The following is a 20,858-nucleotide window of genomic DNA, read 5'->3' as shown; positions in this document are numbered from 1 at the left end:
CACAACCGCTAATAGCCCAACCGCGATCCCGCTCCCGTAGCCGCACTCTTCCATCACCCCGACCCGCTCCCGCTCCACACACTTCGCCGCCATGGCCGACAGGTTTCCGTCGCTGGATGAGATCGATGCCGGTAAATACCACTTGCATGTCCCTGAGTGGATGCACGAATTGGTTGTCCCAGACATGCGCTGACATGCAATCTGCCAGGCCAGACCGAGGCCCGCGGTGATGCCGACTTCGACCTCGTTGGCGGCGCCGCAGACGAGGGCGACTTCCTCAGCCGCGAGCGCGCACTACTAGGCGAGGATGCCGACCAGTTCGCAGCACCCGCCGACAACGCTGCTACTGTCGAAGATGCCGGCGATGACGACCTTCTGGGCGGCGGCGGCGGCGATTTCCCCGCCATCGATGACCAACAAGAGATGTCCGGCTTTGAGAGCTCTTTCCCTGCGATAGACACGTCCAACGAGGTTAGTGTTCTGCACCATCGCTACCCAACTGCGCGACAATAGTGCATATACTGACGAGCGCACGTAGCACATGGCTCCTGGTGGCACCATTACCGGCAGCACTGCTCCCTTCCTCCCCGGCGCGCCCCAGCCCTCGTCGTTTGCACCCGCCGTCTCGGACGAGCCCGAGCCCGAGGTCATCCGCGAATGGCGTGAGCGCCGCGACCTTGCCATCCAGCACCGCGACCAGATCTCGGACGAGAAGAAGCAGGCGACGGTCAAGTCGGCGCACGAGGCCATTGACGACTTCTACGACAACTACAACAACAAGAAGGAGAAGGGCATTGCGCAGACCCGCAAGGAAGAGGAGGAGTTCCTGAACAGCAGGGACGACACCACGGCGGGCGGCACCAGCTGGGAACGCATTGCGAAGCTCGTCGACCTGAGCGGCAAGGGTGCGCGCGGCGGTGGCAGCGGCAGCGAGAAGCAGAAGTTCAGGGAACTGCTGCTCAGCTTGCGGAAGGACGAGAAGGCGCCTGGCGCAACCGGCTACTAGATACCCCTGGAATGTCTGCGCTTCAGCTACGGCTAGGTATGCAGATCTCCCGGGTCATGCGTATCTTCTCTCTCTCTCTCTGCGTTTTGTATCATACACGACCATTCGGATGATTGGGTCCTAGGGCGTGGGAAAAGTGACTGGTGCTTGCGTCTTCTCCCGGTGCGGCGGATCAGCGAATCATGATTTGAATGGTTTATGGGGATAGAGGTAATAAGCAAAATTCGTCTTACCGCTTTACCGCCTCTGACCGTTATGATACTTTATGATCTATGCCTCAACTCTTTTTGTTCGAATAAGACCAGATTTAATTCCTCTTGAACAGCCCAATTGATGGGGAGCAGAGCTCACATTTATAAATTCAGTCCTGCTCTTAGATTTGTGAGTGATTGTGAATTGGCAAGGATAGATGCTGCACAAGATTACGGTGGAATCGGCATGCAGGGCAACCAAGGTAGTGCGGGTGCCTGCCGTTTTAGTTTCGATTTCTTGACCCCTCAACCTTACATCTCCTACCAACACCACTGCTCATCCTCGTGCATCGGCAGCTTCCCCGCTATCGGCATCGGCGCCGACTGTCACGGTGGAGCGGAGGGTTCCGCTCGGGATGGAGAGAGTGCAGCCGGAGTGGCGCCCACGGAGCTCCGCCGGGTCGCCATCCGCCATGACTCAGGCACTAAGGCCGACGCCGCTTTCCTTTCCCTTCTATCTTTTCTTCCGGGCCACACGCGGTGACTCTTTTGCTCCTGCCCTTCACTATAGTTGTTTCAAGCTTCTGGATCCGAGTCCGCTCTTTGCGTAACGTTTCGTTCTTTTCAGCTCTGCTGCTTACTCGCCACTCGCCTTTGTCCTGCGAGCAAAAAATTTCGGCTCGTGTCCACGGTCCCTTTCTGCTCTGTTCCCCACACTGTAATCTTTGCCGTTTTAAGCAAGATGAGGGATGACCTGGAGCCCCGGACGGCGGCCAACCCGGAGACGGCAATGGGTCAAGATGTGGAGAACGACGCGGCCGTGTACGACACCAACCAGCCCTCCAAGCGCCATCAGAACACCACGAGTCTGCTGCGACGGCTGACTTCTTGGGGCGTCGAGGTGCGTGGGATTGCGCCGGTGCCGGAGAAGGACCAGACCAAGACTCAGTACCACAATGTCTTTTTCCTCTGGCTGAGCATGCTTGTCAACCTGCTGCCGTAAGTCGATTTCACCGAGCAGAAGCCGTCTTGTTCTGACTGGATCCTTGCAGCATCATCACAGGCATGCTCGGTACACTGAGCTACGGCCTCAGTCTACGAGACACGTCTCTCACCATCATCTTCTTCAGCCTTCTGTGCTACATGCCCACCGCCTACATGAACGTCCTAGGCCCGCAGACCGGCATGCGCCAGATGATCCAAGCACGTTATTCCTTTGGTTTCTTTCCCGTCACCATCGTCGTCATCTTGAACATGATGACCGTGGTCGGTTTCACCGTTATTGCGGGAATAGTTGCGGGGCAGTAAGTCCAACGGAAATCCACACTGCCCATGCTCTGGTCCTGACATCCACCAGAACCCTCTCTGCCGTTTCAGACGGACGAATCTCAGTCGCCCTCGGCATCGTCCTGACGTTCGTCGTAGGGCTCTTCATGTCTTTCTGCGGCTACAAGGTCATCCACGTCTACAACCGATGGTCGTGGCTCGGCGTCCTGATCTGCTTCATCATCATGACCGGCTGCGGAGGGAAGCATCTCTCCCAACAGGTCGAGGCCGAGCCTGCGGATGCGCCCATGATCCTGAGCTTCGGATGCTTGATCGCCGGCTTCTCCATCGCCTTTGCCGGCCTGATGTCCGATTACTCCGTCTACTACAAATCCACCGCTCCAGCGTAAGCCCACGCCAGACACATGTCGAGTACATGGCCGCATGCTAAGCCCCGCCGCAGCACCCGGATGTTCCTTTACCCTTACCTGGCACAGAACCTGTCCACAATCCTGCTCATGGTCCGTTCCACCCCGTCCATCCCTCCCATCAACATCCCCCAAACTGACACTCCCTCCAAACAGATCCTCGGCGCGGCAATCGGCGGCGCGGTCCCCAACGTGCCGGCGTGGGCGGACGGGCACGCGCGCTTCTCGACGGGCGGGGTGCTGGAGGCGATGCTGCGGCCGGCGGGCGGCTTCGGCAAGCTGGTCGCGGTGCTGCTGGCCTTTTCGCTGACGGGCAACGTCAGCGCCTCCATGTACACGGTCACGCTCAACTGGCAGATCGTCGTCCCGTGGTTCGCGCACGTCTCGCGCGTGCTGTTTTCCGTCGTTACGACTGCTGTCATGATCCCCGTCGCCATCGCTGCTGCTAATGATTTTTTCGACTCGTTGGAGAATTTCTTGGGGGTCGTGTCGTATTGGTATGTTATGCGCTCTCTCTCTCTCTCTCTCTCTCTCTCTCTCTCTCTCGCTTTTTTGTGTTGTGTGCGGTTGTTGACGTGTGGGGGGACGGGATGTAGGCCCGCCGCTTTCGCTGCGATCGTCATCGTCGAGCATCTCCACTTCCGCAAGGGCGATTCGACCTCGTACGACAGGGATATCTGGAAGGATGCCGCGAAGCTTCCGGCCGGTCTCGCGGCCATCACTGCCGGCGTCGCCTCCTTCGGGCTGGTCATTCCGTGCATGGCGGCGACGTGGTACACCGGGCCGATTGCCGAGTACACGGGAGATATTGGGTTCGAGGTTGCGTTCGTGTTGGCTGGGTTGCTGTATGTGCCGCTGAGGACGTTGGAGATTAGGGTGCAGGGACGGTTGTGAGTGAGTGGTGGGGTCTGGGTGGAATCGCCTAGATGGGGTGTAGAAGTGCTAAGTGAGAGTCTGGCTGTCTAGACTGGGCTTGTGCTGTTTTAGAGTGATATCAGGTCAAATTTTGCGGCAATGGGCCTGCATCACATGTCTGTGTCCGTCCCGAAAGTGGCTCCCGCCGGACACTTTCCTGGTATCCTTCGACTCCAGAAAGACAAGGAAAGTCTCGAAATTGCCCTCAGCGAAACATCAGCAAAAACCGGCGGGTGGCAAAACTACGAGGATCCGTTCAGGCTCACGAAAACTCATGTGCAAACAAAACTTCGGGACCGCATCAAGAGGCAAGTAAGCGTGGGGGATGATGACTTCCCATTGCACCGTCATGGCAATTCCATTTCCAGATGACATCCCTAAAACCCTATGCGCCTTACCCGACCCGCAAATCAACGCCCTATACTACCACCCTCTACGCCATGTTCATCGGCCTCCCATTGGCATCGCTCGCATTGGCAGCGAGATACGCATCCCGCGTCAGCTCCGCAACCCTAGCATCGGCATTTTTCGACGCGAGGGCGGAATCCTTGTCGCGTCGGAAACGCGTGAAGTTGGCGGGCAGGTAAGCGCTCGGGTGGTAGCAGTTGAAGAGGACGAAGCAGACTGTGCGGGCGCCATTTGTTTAGCAAAGTTGTTCCCTTTTTTCTTTCTCTCTCTTTCCAACTCGAAAATGTCCTTTGCTGGAGGGTGGAGGGAGAGAGATAGAGCAGAAAAAGAAAAAGGAAAAGAAGAAGAGCACCCACCAAAAACGGGCAACGCATCCCAACCAAACACAACAACAAACGAGTCCGTCCACCCCAGCAAGATCCACGCCCAGATCAAAACCGACCGCGCCGTCAACACGCCCCCGACGACGCCTACGCCCATCAAACACTTCCGCTCCTTCGCCGTGTCCACAACGTCCTTGCTGGGAAGCGCGATTGATTTGAACCTCAGGACGAAGCCGAGAAAGACGAAGAGCAAGACCGTCTGCGCGACCAGCCCCGCCCAGACAATGAGAAGGGAGGGCACGCATTGCAGGAGCGAGGTAATGACGAGGGCGCCATTCATCCAGCGGAAGCCGTGGCGCGGGTGGAAGAGGAGGGGGGTGCGGCCGGCGAGGAGGGCGGGCGGGGAGGCGTGCCAGACGAGGCGGACGAAGAGGGTGAAGAGGGTGTGGGTGAGGGAGAGCGTGGCGAGGCTGTTGAGAGGAGGAATTTCGGGTTAGTGTGTGTGTTTGGGATGGGGAGGGGGGAGGGGGGACGACGTGCGAGTTGAAGATGAGCGTTAGGAGGACGTAGCCTGGCTCGGCGTCGGGAGAGGGCTGGCTGTACCAGGCGGCGCGGAGGGCGTAGTTGGTGACGAGGACTATGGGGGAGACGGCGTTAGTGTTGGGTTTGGGGAGTTGTTGGTGTGAGGGGTTGGCCGTACGGATTCCGCTTAGGATGAGGGACCAGAACATCCATGTGCCGTGGCGGTGGGCTTTGTAGGCGGTGAAGATGGTGGTGAGGAGGAAGACCACCAGCGCGACGACGGGTGCGATGATGTCGGTAGACATCTTTGGATATAGGCTAATGTTTCCGAAGTTCGGTGTCTGGATCAAAGGAATGTTTGCTTGAGAACGAGTGTCGAGGTGGAGAGGACAAATTGATGGAGATATGCCTCAGCACGAGCAGTATGCTGTTTATTGTCGACAACATGCTGGAACAGGGCCTACATATGTGCGACATATAATCTGGTAGAAGTGCCGAGGGATGCACTGCCGGTTGGCTGTGTACGCACATCCTACATTAGGGCGTAGGCCAATACGAGCGGTTCTGCCTTGGCCCATGCTGACAGGCCTCGCGCCATAGACTCTGCTCATCCACTGCAGGCTTGCTTCGACTGACAGTGCAATAATCACAATACTTGAGTCGTCTTTCTCTTTGACATCAAGTTTCTCCCCTATCCGCTTTTGTGCCAAAGATCTCAATGGGCAATCGGTGTCTATTCAAGCACAGCTTCGAACGAGTCAACCGCAACTATCTACTATTCCTTCATTTCTCGCCTCGCGTTATGATCCAATATGTTTTGGGGCAATGTAAGGAACACTGCTAATGCCCGAAAAGGCCGGCTCTCGGCCGAAGGTGCTGCACATTTGTAGGAGGCCTCATACTACTCAGCAGCGGCAGGAAGGCCCTTAAGAGCTCGTGATTGCTGGGGTTAGATCAAACGCAGGTACTTGCATCACCGCTCCAGTCTTCTCCTTGGCTCTTTCTGCTATTTTCCCTCTTGTCATACTGCCAGCGTCCATGGATGCTTGAATAGTTGAAGTACCGGCCAAAGGCCCGGGATTAAGCTTTACGTAGTAGGCCAGTGCGGGCTACTTCTGGAAGACGGCCACACAAGCGCTTGCACAGCCCCACGCCTAAGTGAATGGCGGGATGTCATTCCTATCTGATCAAACAGGAAGGTTTAACATTCGACCGTTGGCGCAAGGCTGATCATGCTGTGTAATTTTGGCCTGTGCGTTTCCGAAACTAGCAATGTTGAACGTCGAACGGCGTGGACCATCCTCTTTTGGAGCAGCTTAATTTTCGTGCGGGCCCATCGAAGCTCTGTGCATGGGTAGCAGAAGCTGCCTTGCCAGTCTTTCGTGTCTTGAAACATACATCGCGCGATGGTGCTGGCAAAATCGTGGACTACCAACGTCCACCATTCTCCCTACACAGCCGCATAGCCACCAGTGCCCGATCAGCCTTGCAATGGAAAAGAAAAAGGCCTAAAAATAAGACCTTATTTCCACCTATGCTTGATTTTGGTTATGGCTACTTCAGACAACCAAGTCCATACGCACGATTCAACTGCCCATCTCCAAAGTCGACCTACCCGGAGATTCTACCAACTAACCCATCTTTCTCCTCCTTGAGAACCGCACGTTAGCGCCGCCTTGTCTTTATTGCGCTACTTGAGCAGGCCGAGCGGTTTCAGCTTTGCCTCTTTCGTATTTCGAAACCCTTCAGTCATTTCTCTTACCCGATACGGTCTACAGTAGCACCCAGACTAACTTCGTTCTTGCGTAATTGACCGCGTCCACTCCTTTCTTATACCAGACGCTGAGGCGCAGTTCAATGAGCCCCAGAGCAAGGCCGACGACACTGCGCTGCAATGTATTTCAGTTCTTCAATGTCTCGCAGTGCGCATATGGGAGAGAGTTGAAAACCCATGATTCAAAATGCTCAGCGGTTCATGGTTGGACGAGCAGCCGGGGCTTGTCAATGCCACGTCATCGTTGCTAATGGGTTGCACCACATACAGTCTTCTTCTTCCCTTGCCACTTGCGCAACTTCAGCCTCACAAGCCCAAAATGCTTACTAATTTGATGCATGAGCGGGGTCGCCAAGTAGATAAGCGGGCCAGCTGGTGAGGCTGACGGCCCTCGCGCATTCCGTCTGGAAGTCCCTCGTATGTTCTCTACCCAGCCAGCACATGGCGCAAGCGCTTCAGGACAACACATCTCACAACAGTCGACCCCAAAAACAATGCAAAGTTACAACGGACAGCCATTGCCGGGCTTAGCCCATCGAAGGCACCCAGCGAATGACCGAGGATCTGATCGGCCTTCTGCAAGCACTGCTTACCGGTATCTCACTCCGATCCAAGATCGACAGATCCGGCTTGTCCATCTGCTGCCCGGATTTTTGGACGACCCAATACGGCTTACGATTGATGTTGTTTCGTTGAGCAAAGCGAACGCTACCTTCGAAGCTCTCTCTTACTATTGGGGCGATCCGTTGAAAAAGAAAGACATCCTTTGCGAAGGAGAGACAGTTCAGGTCACCGACAACCTCTTTTCTGCACTGACTTACCTGCGGAAATATAAGGAGTCACGCACATTGTGGATTGACGCCCTCTGTATCAACCAGGAAGATCAGGCCGAGAAGTCAGCGCAGGTCAAAATGATGGACGAGATCTACAAGACCTGCAGAAGAGGGATAATTTGGATAGGAGAAAAAAGGGAAGAAATCGACAAGTGGTGTGCATTCGACACATATGGGGCCTGCAAGGAGCGCAGCTTCGTGCCCAGAAGAGAAATTGACGAGTACGGGGATTCCAGCCGTATCCCGGATGCTTCAGTGTGGTGTGGATGGCATGGACGGAAACCAAGGCTGTCGGAAGCATTCAAACTCCTGGAATTTCTGGCAGAGGGTCCACACTTGCATGAGATACCCGGATTCGAGTATCTCGTATCGCCATACAACACCGATCATCGCCGATTCGTAGAGCCAATCCAAGCACTATGGGCATTGATACGGCGCCCTTGGTGGGAACGTATATGGACCGTGCAAGAAACGGTGCTGCCCGATGTGAAAACACTTGTATGTGGGCACCTGGAGATACAGTGGGAGACAATAGTGAAGGCAGCTTCTCAGTTACATCACCATGGCGTATCTAGCTGCTGCGCGCCCCTCTATGAGAAGATAGTCCGCTACCTTTCATACCCCACCCACGGCAAACCTACGTACGAGATTTTGAGGCTATTCTCGCGGGAAATCCAAACTTTGAACACGGTCCGCAGCAGCCTTGCTCCTTCAGCAAACCTTGAGATACTGCAACTTGTCCATTTCTTCGGCCACCGTCGAGCAACAAACCCTCGCGACAAGATATACGGGCTTCTTGGACTACTCAGAGGAGATGAAAGGTTAATAGGCGTGGACTATGGGCTGGATATGACGGCTCTCAATCGAAAACTCAGCCAACGCATTCTCCTATCATCAGAACGACTATACAAAAGCTATTCCGTCATGTACAGAGACGGAAAGTATGTCAATTCGAGCCTCCTCCCATCATGGGCGAAAGACTTCAGCCACACGCTCGACCGTTTCGACCAGACCATTGAGGAAGCTCGAGAGCGAAACCGAGAAGGCTACAACGCGTCAGCGAATAGACCCCCTTCGGTCGCGTTTCATGGGGAAACGGTGCTCTCGCTGAACTGCGTCCACGTCGGTGAAGTGGCGAGGACCACCGACGTAGCTTGCCTCAGTATCGAGCCGAAATCCGTCCGATTTTTCCTATCAGCCAAATGCGCGCCCGTGATGGGGTACCATGCTCGAAAGGCGGAGACATATCCAGCCTGTCCAGACACCACCCGAGGCCCGAATGGCTCCATCGACAACCGAGAGGCATTCTGGCGAACCATCTTCGGGAATTGCTGCATGTCCGAAGCCTCGGACGGGAGAAAGCGGCATCCCACCCGTCAAGACATGGAGAATCTGAAGACGTTCGTGTTCTTTCCCCAGGACGATCTTCCGGGCAGCATTCGCGACCAACTGCTATCGGACATGGGATGCCACGTCTTCAACCGCAGGTTCTTCATCACGAGGGACAATCTGGTGGGGTTTGGCCCGTCCAACATCGAACCAGGTGACGATGTCTGGATCCCGGGCGGCAGCAAGGTTCCGTTCGTTTTCCGACCACTGGACGGCCCTGGGCCGAAGGAAATGGGGTTTTCTGCCTCTGGCAGTGGGCTGCATCCTGCTCGCAGGTGGCGCACTGTCGTTGGCGATTGCTATGTGCATGGTGTCATGGAGGGCGAGGCTGCGGGCATGCCGGAATTCGTGTTGTTTCTGAAGTGATGCCAATGCAAGTGACTTCAGACTCTGGACCGTACGAATTGCTCCAAACCTCGTACTCATGTCGGTGCAGCAGAAGGTTCCAGTTGATCAACTTCAAACTCTCATCGCGACGTTTCCAGGGTTAGTATGGTCACCCCTCGTGAATCGACATCCTAGCGGAGCCCCTGTATTTCGAAGCAGCGATAGTTCTACCGTCATTATAGATTCTATACATAATTCGTGATCCCACAGCACATCTACCTACCCCTCCCCACCCTCCAACGACCCCCTCCTCACCCTCTTCCTCGTCCCCGTCCCCATCCCTTCTTTCCCCCTCGCTCTCTCCACCCTCTCCCCCTCCTCCCTCACCCTCCCAAAACACTTATGCCCCACCGCCTCCGCCGCCCCCACCCTCTCTGCCTCATCCCACTCCAACATCCCCAACAGCAACCCATACACACTCCCTTCTCCCCCATGCACCCGATCCCGCTTCAACGCCTCCACGCGCCCCCTCCACGCACCGGCACCGCCGCCCCCTTCTTCCTCGGGTATTACCCGCCGCCACGGCAACGCCTTGTCGACGAACAGCTGCCACCCCACGACGCCGAGCGCCCACACGTCGACGCCCGGTCCGTACGCGGCGCGCTCCATCTCGGGCGCCAGGTAGGGCACGGTGCCGACGGCGCCGGGGCGCGGGGAGGCGCGGGGCGCGTGGATGGCGTGGCCGAAGTCGAGGATGACGACGCGGGGGGCGGCGAGGGAGTGGGGGTGGGAGGAGGAAGGAGAAAAAGAGATGGGGGGCATGGAGACGATGCCGATGTTTGCGGGCTTGATGTCGCGGTGGATGAAGCCGTGGGCGTGAAGGTGGGCGAGGCCGGAGAGGAGCTGGTGGAAGAGGTGGAGGCGGAGGTGGAGGAGTTGCGGGGGGAGGCCGGTGAGGACTGGCGGCGGCGCCGCGGACGATGATGGGGAGGAGGCAGAGGGCGAGGATTGGATGTGGGCGGCGAGCGTGTCGCGGACGAAGGGGGTGGAGATGAGCCAGACGCGTTCGGGGCGCGGGCCCGTGTACCAGCGCTCGCCGCGTTCGTAGATGGTGTCGATGAGGGTGGAGAGGTTGGGCTGTTCGCACCGGGCTTTTTCTTAGCAGCCGTGTCTTTGCCATCAGGATGGGTTGTCTGTCTTTTTTCTAGAACTGAATGCAGAGGGCAGCGGCTTACATGCTCGGGCACCTTCGCGCAGATGTCAATCTCCCTCATGCACTCCCGCACGCTCCTCTGCGTACGCACCACCATCTTCGCCGCCGCGATCCGCCCCGTCACCCGATGCCTCGCCGCCGTCACCGTCCCGAACGCGCCCCTCCCCACCGTCCCCCTGATCAGCCAGTCGCACAGCGGATGGTCCGCCTCGGCCGGGCTCGCCAGCAGCTCGCGCGGCGGCGTCGCTTGGCCCCCCCTCTGATCCCTGAACGTCTCGCGCAGGAACCGGCCCAGCCGCTGCTGGAACGCGCGCTCCCTGTCGGGCCCGCCGCTGCGCACGACGTACTCGAAGACGTACGCCAGGTTTCCGAGGCCGATGCGGCAGCGCGGCTTGGCCAGCACGCGCCCGCCCGCATCGAAGCTCTCGTCGCCGAGCACCACGACCGGCCGCCGCGGGTTCTCGACCGTCAGCATGAAGGCGCCGTTGCGCTCGAAGGCGAAGCGCGCGTGCAGCCCCGCCAGCCCCGACGCCGGCACCCGCGTCTTGGCCAGCAGCAAATCGACGCCGCCGTGGCTGCGCGCCGGCGTGGGAGGAGCGGACGTGGTGGATGATGGATTCGCTGCTTTGCTGCTCTTCTTCCACCGCCCTGACCCGACGCGCCAGCCCAGCGGCGGCAGCTCGAGCGGCGCGTCCAGCGAGAAGCGGTAGTGGCCCGTCCAGACGAGGCGCGGGTCCTGCGTCGCCGTCTCCTCGTCCGTCTCCGTCTCGGTGGCGCTGGCCTGCGGCGGGAAGAAGCCGGACTGGTTCTGGCTCTGGCTCTGGCTCAGCGGCGGATCCTCTCCATCGTCGTCGTCATCACTGTCACCAGCTGGCCGCGGTGGGTGCTGCAGCGAGCCGAGCGGAACGATGGTCTCGATGGAGATGAAGTTGCGGTGGTAGGGAAACGCGTCCGGCGCGTTCTTAATCTCGGACGCCACCTCGTCGAAGGCGAGGCAGGCCTCCAGGTTGGCGGGCCGCAGGTGGGCGAAACAGTCACATGAGTCCGAGGGCTGTGTGGCTGGGGGCTGATCCGTGTCGGTGCTGACGGTATGGTGCGACGAGGTGGAAGATTCATCGGCTTCAGTCGGCGTGAGGCTGGCTGGTTGAGGATGCGTGGGGTCGTGCATGAGAAGGCGTCTAGAGTAGCTTTGGTAATAAGGTTGATGTGGGGATGGTCTGTGTTCATGTTGTTTTGAGGCCACAAGGCGGCGGATGAGCGACATGGGGTGCGGGGGTTTCTGGCCAATCGAATTCCACACCGTTGGTTACCTAAGCTCACCGATTTCAGGCAGCAACCCGCCATGATCAGTCTAAATGGAGCATAGGTGAAAGTAGGAAGCGTGGTGTATCGTTGCGGCGATGAACAGACAGACGTGTGACGAGAATCAATGAGATGCAGAACTCGCAAGAACGGGACCCGCATGCATACAGGACGCAACTATGAATTGATTCCAGATTCCGACCATTCCAGGTTAATCAATCTGCCCTTTACCCAACCTGAAACCAAGCATGGTGGACTTGGGCTGCGCTTCAGACAATATAGTAGTAGCTTCTTCATTCGTACATCCCCCTCCCCCAAAATGTTTCCAAGCGTCTTCCTCAGCGCCACGTCCCAAAGAAATGTGAACGACGGAAGAGCTGTCATTTTCGCTCAAGTGCACATGGTTATGAGTAACTATGCATCCAGAGCCTCCCAAACACCTCGACTTGTTGCATTTTTCCTTTCCCCCTCGCCGCTTTCCGTATTTGCTGGGCCCGCAAAAGCTTGTGTTTCTCCATCTCTCCACGAGGTATGAATGCCCTTCGAGTTGACCAACGCTTCTTGTGCAGCTGTTTCGAGCAGAAGTCCTTGAAAAAGCCGTGGGTCGTACCCCCCGTGTGCTAAATACACAAGAGCATGAACAACCTCGAACTGGGTTACTTGGTACATCAGATGGAGGGCCAGTAGATCCGAGGCACGATGAGGCGGCATTCCAGCCGCCAGTGCTCGCGAACCGGGCGCGAACACACGTGGTCTTTTGGGAGTCTTTGCCTCAAGGCCAGTGGTACGTGGTACGTGGTGAACATGCTGCGATAGCGGGCGTCGTATCCATCTCGTCGCAGTCAGTCCCATCATTTCAACTTCCGGGCTGTCAATCAACGCGGGTGGATGATGACAAGCAGGGAAATAGGCATGTGACCGTTGCTCTCCAGAAACCCGAGGGATGCGGTGGCTGATTCGGGTTGACCATGGGGCGGTAATAGTGATTCAAACAACCAGGTCAAGTCCTTCCTTCACCCCGAACTCCCACTCTTCCTGGCCTTCGACCGAGTCGTCATCGCATGCGTGTTGCACATCCGTCCCCTCAGGATCCGTCTAGACGCATGCGACCTCCTCTTTGGCGAATACTGCGGCGTGGCAAGATGCCGGCCAAACCTATCGCAAAAAAAACCGTCAGCACGCCTCTCAAACAAGAGCACGGACAACCATCGCCACTCACCTCGCGATGTCCGTATCCACACGCATCCTCTTCGCACCACCACCGCCTTCACACGCCTCCTCCTCCCCACCACACCCTCTCTTCCTCTTCCCCAACCGCCCCTCCCCCTCCCCCTCATCCCCACTCGACGGCGGCGTCACCAACTCCCCCTTCCTCTCCCACCCCTTCCCACCACCAGCGGCAACCCTCGGCAACGGCTGCACACAACCCCCCGCTTCCTCCTCCTCCTCCGACTCCGCCGTCGCTTCCCGCAACTCCCTCATCGCAGCATCCAGGCGCTCGTCGTACGCGGCGCGCACGTCGTCCGGCGTGGTGCCGCGCGGCCACAGCAAGCGGTGGCAGTCGTCGTCGCCGTCGTCATCGTCGTTGACGTTGGCGTTGACGATGTCGATGTCGATGCCGGCGTATCTTGCCGCGCGCCGGGCGTCGGCGGCGACGGTCGCTTCGAGCGCGGCGCGCAGGTGGTCCGCGTGCGAGCGGTCCGGGTCGAAGAAGGCTATGTCCATGTGTCGTCGTGGTCGTCGTCGTCGTCGTCGTCGGGTAAGAGGGAAAATTTATTGTCGTGTGTGTGTGTGTCGGTCGTCGACGCGTCGTCGTCGTGGTGGCGTCGGGAGTCGTTGGGAGGCGATGAGCGTTGGAATGAGCATGATGCGACCGTGAGGTGTCCGAGGGCCTATTCTTGGCTCGGGCGCGCCGGTCTCGGCCGAGGTTTTGCCGTTCAATTTGGATTGGGGAGATGTTGCGCCGGATATGGTTAGCGTGGTGTTGAGTTTTCGATTTTGGTTAGCGTGGTGGTTTGAGTGCCGGATTTACATGAGCGCAACGGCGATTTGAGTGCGCGTGGCGGCAACGACGGTTGTATGTATTGTGCCTGATGGCTAGAGGATGATGCTGTCTTTATTGCACTTCTATAGAGCTTCTCTCAAACACTTTTTTTTTTTTTTTTTTTGGCTCGAATCTCCCTGCCAGCAACACTTCGTGGCCCTGCACCGCACAATCACTTGAGTCTTTCTAGTGGACCGCAACCGATTTTTACGGTGCTTCTAGCGGAGAGCGAAGTAATAGATGCCCGTCGTTCCCTCAAAAATTTTCGAACCAATATACATCCCATAACACCCTCTATGCCATGTCCATCCTTCCAAGTGCGGTTGAGGAGTTGGGAGCGAATACCCAAGAGAGTATTCTTAGGCTGAAGGTACACCCATTTCTCCAAATTCTCTAGATCGTTCTGGTCAGCATACCGTCGACTTCCGTCTGCGGCCCCAGATGCACAGTGATTACCAAGGATCGTTCGGTAGAATGTCTCCCGGCTCTCGACAAAGATGTTCAGATCTCGAGCAGTGTTGGGACAGATTGGGTATATGCCTGCCCTTTCGAGGATCGTACTCGATTGTGGGCGCGCTGAGGCACACGACCCGGAGGATAAAGAGCATTTCGAAATGGATGAGGCCACTCTGATGACCTGCACGCATGCCATTCCAGCATACTCCTTCAGTAATAAGCAGTAGGCTTAGCTCGATGATGACAACATCTAAGCTATCGAGTTCCACGCTGGCGCTTTCGATCAGCTCATTCTTCCCCTGGACCAGAAGCTAATGATCTCTCCAGTCATGAAGAATCACGCTGACAGACACTCCTCTTTCGACGACATCATCTCCGGGAAAGGAAAAGGCATCATCTTCCTCCTGCACGGTGTTCCGGGAGTTGGAAAGACCCTCACTGCCGGTAAGTTGTTCTTTTCCTCGGCTTGTGGTGCAGTTCGGAGAGATCTTTTATTGACATGTCACTCAGGAAAACCGTGGAAATCATGACTTGAAGCGAAACGCTGTAGTTCCAGGTAAGCAAACGTCGAGCGCACCGTTCATAGACCACTGATTGCTTGCCACAGTGTTCTTCCGCATGCTTGAGTACTTTAAGGGCATGTTGTTCCTCACTACGAACAGAGTACGCGTCATCGATGAGGCGTTTCGGTCGCGAATCCACATTGCCATTCACTATCCCGCGTTAAGTATCGACTCGCGCCGCGAGTTGTGGAGGACATTCATATTGAAGACAACTCCAGATATGCAAATGTGGTGGGACGATGATTACATGGATCATTTGGCGTCACAAAATTTGAACGGAAGGCAGATCAAGAACATTGTCACAACGGCCAGGTCCGCGGCTGTCGATGAAGGGGGTTTCCTCAACCCTACTCACGTCAACTCTGCGATGGCTGCAATGATGGCTTTTGACGCGAGCACGTCAGAATAGTCTCCCTGAACTTTCATTCCATTCAGTAATCCTTCGCCTCCCTGTAGTGCTTTTCTCGGAACCTGTTTGACTCGGTCTCATTGTCACTCCTTCACTGAGAGAACACATTGCTTTCCCACTGGCTGTCTGTTTAACACTAGCTACACAATTTTACGAAGCAGCGATATAGTATCTACATTTCTCGCATATTTCAATAGTCTGAGGCATACGCCGGCTACCGCTCATTTTACTCTACTACACTTGTCGTCGTATCTTGTGTAACGAATCTTCCCCGCAATGTCTGGGAGTGAGTGGGTCCCGGCCATTGGATCTTCGGCAGTTGCACGATGCGCGACGTTTGATCGACGTGCCAGGGCTGCAATGCTGCCAGGGACACTCACCCATCAAAAAAGCTTAGCTCGTCGACGCGCGGAAGACGGCGCGGCAATGTGCTCTTTGACCACCGTCAAAAATTTCAGATGCGGACCGTTCATATCAAAGTCTTGTTGGTCTCACACGCGTGGCTTGGCTAATTGGCATTGCGTGGACATGAGCTGAGAGGACGCGTATGTTTTTTTTTTCTCTCCCTCTCTTCTTTTGCTGGGTAAGCTAGCATGCGCTAATTACCATATTTTCCCTCTTCTCACTTCTTCACTTTGCGACGTGCACAGTTTGCAAGTGTTGTTCGGTCTCTGAAAGCTTGGTATTGAAACCCTCGTGACTCCTCGGTCGCTTCGCTTCGAATATGTGCGCTTGTATGCGCGTTGCTATGATATCCCAAATTCCAATTTCCTCCTCTCCAATGACCAATTTTGCCCGATCTACGCTATGCAACTAGAGAATTTATCCCAAAAACAAGAATCTAAACGCCGTAGGCTATGCATAGACCAGGGCCCATTCGCTTCTCGTGACAATCCGATGGAAGACGATGTAAAAGTACAGAAAAAAAAAACACAATCCAAAGATGAAGAAAGGAGCGTCATGACCTCGTAACCGTCAAGAGAACAGAAGGGAGAAGAAGAAGGGAGAAAAAACGTAAAACTCAACCTCCCATCCCCTTTTACAGCGCCATCACGGCGACAACCACACCCACCACCGCGGCCACCGCGGCACCGCCCCTCGGCGACCCGAAGCTCGCGACGCCGGCAGAGCTGGTCGTCGGATCGTTGCTCTCCGTCACCTTCTCCTCGCTGACGGCGGCGCGGCCGCTCGTGGCGCCGGCCACGCCGTTGAGGTTGTCGACCGTCTCGATGGCGGGGCCGACATTAAAAAAGTCGACGAGCACGGCCCACGGCGCCTTGCCGTACGTGTTGCTGCACTCGGCGGCGGCCGCGCCCAGGGAGCCCTCGGCGACGCCCGTCGTGTTGGGCGAGTTGGTCGTCTCGAGGTAGGTGGTGTTGGGGCTCTCGATGCCGAACGCCGACGACGCGTACAGGAAGTGGTTCATGAGGAAGAGGCGGTCGCCCGAGGCGGCGGATTCGGCGTCGCCTTTGAGCGCGGTGGGGCGGTCGGGCTCGCAGCTGTAGTTGCTGGGCGACGTGTTGTCGTACGCGTTCTCGTACACGAAGGTGAACTCGTCGAGGAGGTAGGGGGCGGCGGTGTTGGACGAGGCGGACAGCGAGGCCACGAAGGTGACCAGCCGCGTGTTGTTGGAGATCATGGTCTGCAGCGTGGGCCACTCCGAGGGCGCCTGGGTGGTGGACTCGGGGGTGTAGGCGTAGTCGTCGATGCCCGAGGTGCTGAATTCCGAGGCCAGCACCGAGGCCGAGGCGTCGTCCGAGTTGACGAGCAGGAGGGTGACGACGTCGTTGGTGTTGGCGTCCATCCAGGTCTTGATCTCGGCGAGCCAGTCGGAAAGCTTGCCGGCGTCGAGAAGGGTGCACGAGCTGTGGCACAGATGCCATTCGTCGGCGTTGTCGTCGGTGTAGTGGTGGACTTGGGCGGTCAGGAGACGCACGCCGGCGTTGAGCTGAACGGTGGAGTTGTAGTACTGGTTGCCGGAGCTGGAGTAGCTGGTCGACGAGTCGGAGACGAAGGCGCTGTCGTGGGCGCCCAGAAGCGTGACGTTGCCGTACGTCTTGTCGCATAGAGAGGCTGCATTGTTGCAGACGGTTTGGGCCGAGGCCGAGAGGGCGAGCAGAGATGCTGCGCGGGCGAGGTTTCTGAAGATCATATTGACGCTTTCTTTGGGAAGTGGAAGCAAATAGCGAGTGGCAGGAAATACAAACGGATAACAAATTCAGGTCAGGACGGACTGCGGAGGCCTTTAACTGCAGATTGGGTGGCCAAGTGGATGTCTTACTCAGGGTGGGCTGCTATATTTTTGTCGACTGCACTGCCCCGCTAGCAGGCTGGCAACGGGCCTGACGCAGCCTAGCATCCGCGCGTCGTCAGCGCCGCGGCCACCGCCCAAGCTCCAAGTCGTCGCCGAGCCCCCAGCCGCGCGCGCGACGTTGCCGTGCCGATGCATGAGTTGCGATGAGGCAGCGCCAAAACGTCTCGGCCTTGGGGACTTGTCGCAGCAGGCATCGCGGGTTGCAGCCCCAAGGCCCCCGTCTTTTTCCAGAAGGAAAGGGTCGCGTGCAAATCATTGGCCCCACACCCCAGCCCGAGCACCACCACCACTCAGCCGCGTCGCCCCAGCAGCCACGAGCCTGTGTGAGCCGGCCTCTCGCCGCAGCCCCTGCGTCTGGCGTCACCACCTAGCCCAGCCCTGTTCAGCCCGCACGCCCGGCCGCCGCCAGCCTCGTACCCAAACAGCAGCATTCCACAAAAACGGCGCCCTCTTCTCTCCCAAGAATACGATACCCACATTCTACCACCACAGCCCGCTCGAGCCGTCAGCCACCCCGGCCGCCTTCGCCTCCAGCTCCACCCCACGCACGTATTCGCCGACCCACAATCCCGGGAACGCATCCCACACCACACCTACCACACAGCCATGTCCGACCACCACCACCCCAACATCACCCTCCACCCGCCCATCACCACCGCCGTCGACCCGGCCGGCGTGCAGCCCGCGCAGCCCGTCCCCGCGCCCGCCTGGCTGCAGGGCAAATGGCACGTCACGCACAGCACGCTGCCCATGTGGCGCTCCAAGCGCAACGTCACCATCACCTACACGCCCGTCGCCGACAGCACGAAGATCGACGACCTGGTCGAGTACCAAGCCCTCGACGGTAACAAGCTCGCCTCCGACGACAAGCTGAAATCCGTCCACGGCGTCGACACGCCCGCCGCCGACTGCGCGGGCTGGGCGTGGGACTGGCGCGGGAAGGGGTGGCTGGTGATTGCGAGCAGTCGGTGGGAGGTGCTCGGGTACGGAGACGAGGGAGATGGCGGGCAGGCGGCTGAGGCGGTGGGTGGCGCGCAGGTGCAGGCGCCCGAAAGGAGGCAGTGGGTCGTCACGTATTTCGCCAAGACGCTGTTTACGCCCGCCGGCATCGACCTGTACAGTCGGCACCCCGACGGCTTGAGGCCGGGGACGGTCGAGGCGATCGGGGAGGCGCTGGCGCGCGTCGAGGACGAGGGCGTGCGGAAATTGGCGAAAGATCTGTTCGAGGTGAAGATGGATGGCGCGAGGAAGGAGTAGGTAGGGAAATGAGGTGGGGGGGCTAAGCGTATTTTTGTTCGCGTGGATGTGGAGATGGGGAGGGGGTTGTTGAGGTTATGCGGTTTAAGGTTATTCGAGAAGGTTAGGGCGGAAATCGGCGTCCGTCTGGTAACGAACGTACCAGACATGAGGCAACATGTTTGAGCGGAGAAGCAACACCGACGCCATCTAATTACAACGGGCTCTGGGATCTTACTGCTGGCGGGATTTTTTTAATGACTCGGGAAGCAAACGATACCCTCCCTCTTCTTGGCAACAATGAATCGTCTATTGGAAGCACGGGCAACTCGGGATCTACCGACCATTTCACTTACGCTTCGGCTCCGATCTTATCGATATATTGATTTCTTTGATTCGTCTCACGGCCCTCGCTCTATTTCCTATTCCGAAATCCCTCCATCATTTCGCTTACCCGATACGGTCTACAGTAGCTCCCAGACTAACTTCGTTCTTGCGTAGTTGACCACGTGTACTCCTTTCTCATCTCAGACGCTGAGGCGCAGTACAATGAGCTCCACGACACAACAGGCTGTAGGAGGTTTACTACTTCCGTGTCCCGCGACAGACAATGCTTCAACGGCAAAAGATTGCAGGCAGCCTGATGTAGATGGAGCGTGCTACGATGTGATACGGAAGGACCAGTTGTAGTAGATGACCGCGACCTCGGCCAGCATCAATACCATATACCAATCAGATCTTTCGTGTCGACTCTCCATCAACGGGACGCATCACTCCCATTCCACCAAATCATATACACGCCGCAAGACAAAGCTCCACCCATGCATCCACCCGACCGTCCGTACCAACCAAAACCCCCCTCCCTTCCCCTCCAGTCCAACCTCTCTCACTCACTCCCCGCCCCCCAAGACATACACCACACCCAGTATGAAGGTCGCCGCGACTATCAGCCCCGTAGCGAACGTCCACTCGCCCCACGTTATATCACTTTCCTGCTCACGGCGGCCCCGCTGAGGACGACGATGAGGGGCTTGGGGGTTGGTGGGCCGCTGATTCTGCTTCTGCCTCTGCTTCTGCATCTGTTGCTGAACGGTTGTAGGCCGCGGATGAACGCGAACACTCGTCCATCCTTCCCCTTTTCCGTGCTCCTCCTCCCCTTCCTCCCGTATCGTCTCCATCATCCGCGGGTGACGCAATCGGGATTCTGCTCCTCGTGGTAGTGGTGGTGCTGCGGGTGCTGGCGGTATTGGTGGTGGTGGTGCTGATGGTGGTGCTAGCAGTAGTGCTAGTAGCGCCGACGGCGACAGAGCATCAGCAGCAGCGTTCTCGCCGTTGTTTCCAGCAGTATAACCGCCGCCGTCGCCGCCGCGCCGCTTCATGATCGGTATCCTGCTCCCCTTCCCCCTCCTCCCACTAACGGCGCTAACGCCAGCGGCCGCCACCACGGCACCTTTCGCGCACCTGTCATCACCGTCGCCGCTGCTGCTGCCGCCGAACGCTTTAGGTGGAGACGGTATGGTCGATGTTGGTGGTGGTTGTGGTCGTCTTGGTGATTTCCGCGGTAGAGGTGGTGATAATGCGACGGGGTGCGACTGGCAGGCCGAGGAGAGGGGAGGACCATAGAGGTGGCTAGTCCCAGGTCCAACTTCTTCATCATCATCATCCTCCTCCTCGTCGTCGTCATCGGACGCAGCAGCAGCAGCAGCAGCAGCAGCAGCAGTCACGCCACTGCCACCAAGACATTCCCATTCCCCTCTCGAATCCGACCCGCTCTGCTGCCTCGGTACCACCTCCATCATCTCAGCGCTGCCGCCGCCGCCGCCAGGCGCGTCCACCATCATCGTCGTAGCAAAACACGACGCCTGCCCGATTGCTGCCTCCTCTTCTTCGTCTTCTTTTTCTTTCTCGCCGCCTGGTCTTGGGATATATCTCCAGCGTT

At 57.6% G+C, this 20,858-nt stretch overlaps 4 protein-coding genes across 4 annotated transcripts; 2 read left to right on the top strand and 2 right to left on the bottom strand.

Annotated features, from left to right (window-relative positions):
• Positions 1 to 91: 91 nt before the first annotated feature.
• On the top strand, positions 92 to 1,006 carry clc1 (Clathrin light chain; the record flags this gene model as incomplete). The annotated part of the gene is made up of 3 exons (XM_066778720.1): positions 92 to 131; positions 209 to 471; positions 539 to 1,006. 3 exons carry the CDS (start codon positions 92 to 94, stop codon positions 1,004 to 1,006), a joined length of 771 nt encoding a protein of 256 aa, XP_066631157.1.
• Positions 1,007 to 1,939: 933 nt separating this feature from the next.
• On the top strand, positions 1,940 to 3,785 carry SLS55_007299 (uncharacterized protein; the record flags this gene model as incomplete). The annotated part of the gene is made up of 6 exons (XM_066778719.1): positions 1,940 to 2,196; positions 2,250 to 2,501; positions 2,555 to 2,869; positions 2,927 to 3,091; positions 3,215 to 3,388; positions 3,488 to 3,785. 6 exons carry the CDS (start codon positions 1,940 to 1,942, stop codon positions 3,783 to 3,785), a joined length of 1,461 nt encoding a protein of 486 aa, XP_066631156.1.
• A 5,876-nt stretch (positions 3,786 to 9,661) lies between these two features.
• On the bottom strand, positions 9,662 to 10,692 carry SLS55_007298 (uncharacterized protein; the record flags this gene model as incomplete). The annotated part of the gene is made up of 2 exons (XM_066778718.1): positions 9,662 to 10,519; positions 10,687 to 10,692. 2 exons carry the CDS (start codon positions 10,690 to 10,692, stop codon positions 9,662 to 9,664), a joined length of 864 nt encoding a protein of 287 aa, XP_066631155.1.
• A 5,716-nt stretch (positions 10,693 to 16,408) lies between these two features.
• Positions 16,409 to 17,521, bottom strand: SLS55_007297 (uncharacterized protein; the record flags this gene model as incomplete). The annotated part of the gene is made up of 1 exon (XM_066778717.1): positions 16,409 to 17,521. The coding sequence occupies one exon, from the start codon at positions 17,519 to 17,521 to the stop codon at positions 16,409 to 16,411; it is 1,113 nt and encodes a 370-aa protein (XP_066631154.1).
• Positions 17,522 to 20,858: the final 3,337 nt, after the last annotated feature.

This window comes from Diplodia seriata (genome assembly GCF_021436955.1).
Source record: "Diplodia seriata strain FDS-637 chromosome Unknown scaffold_7, whole genome shotgun sequence".
NCBI lineage: Eukaryota > Fungi > Ascomycota > Dothideomycetes > Botryosphaeriales > Botryosphaeriaceae > Diplodia > Diplodia seriata.
This window is presented reverse-complemented; position numbering and strand designations above follow the sequence as displayed.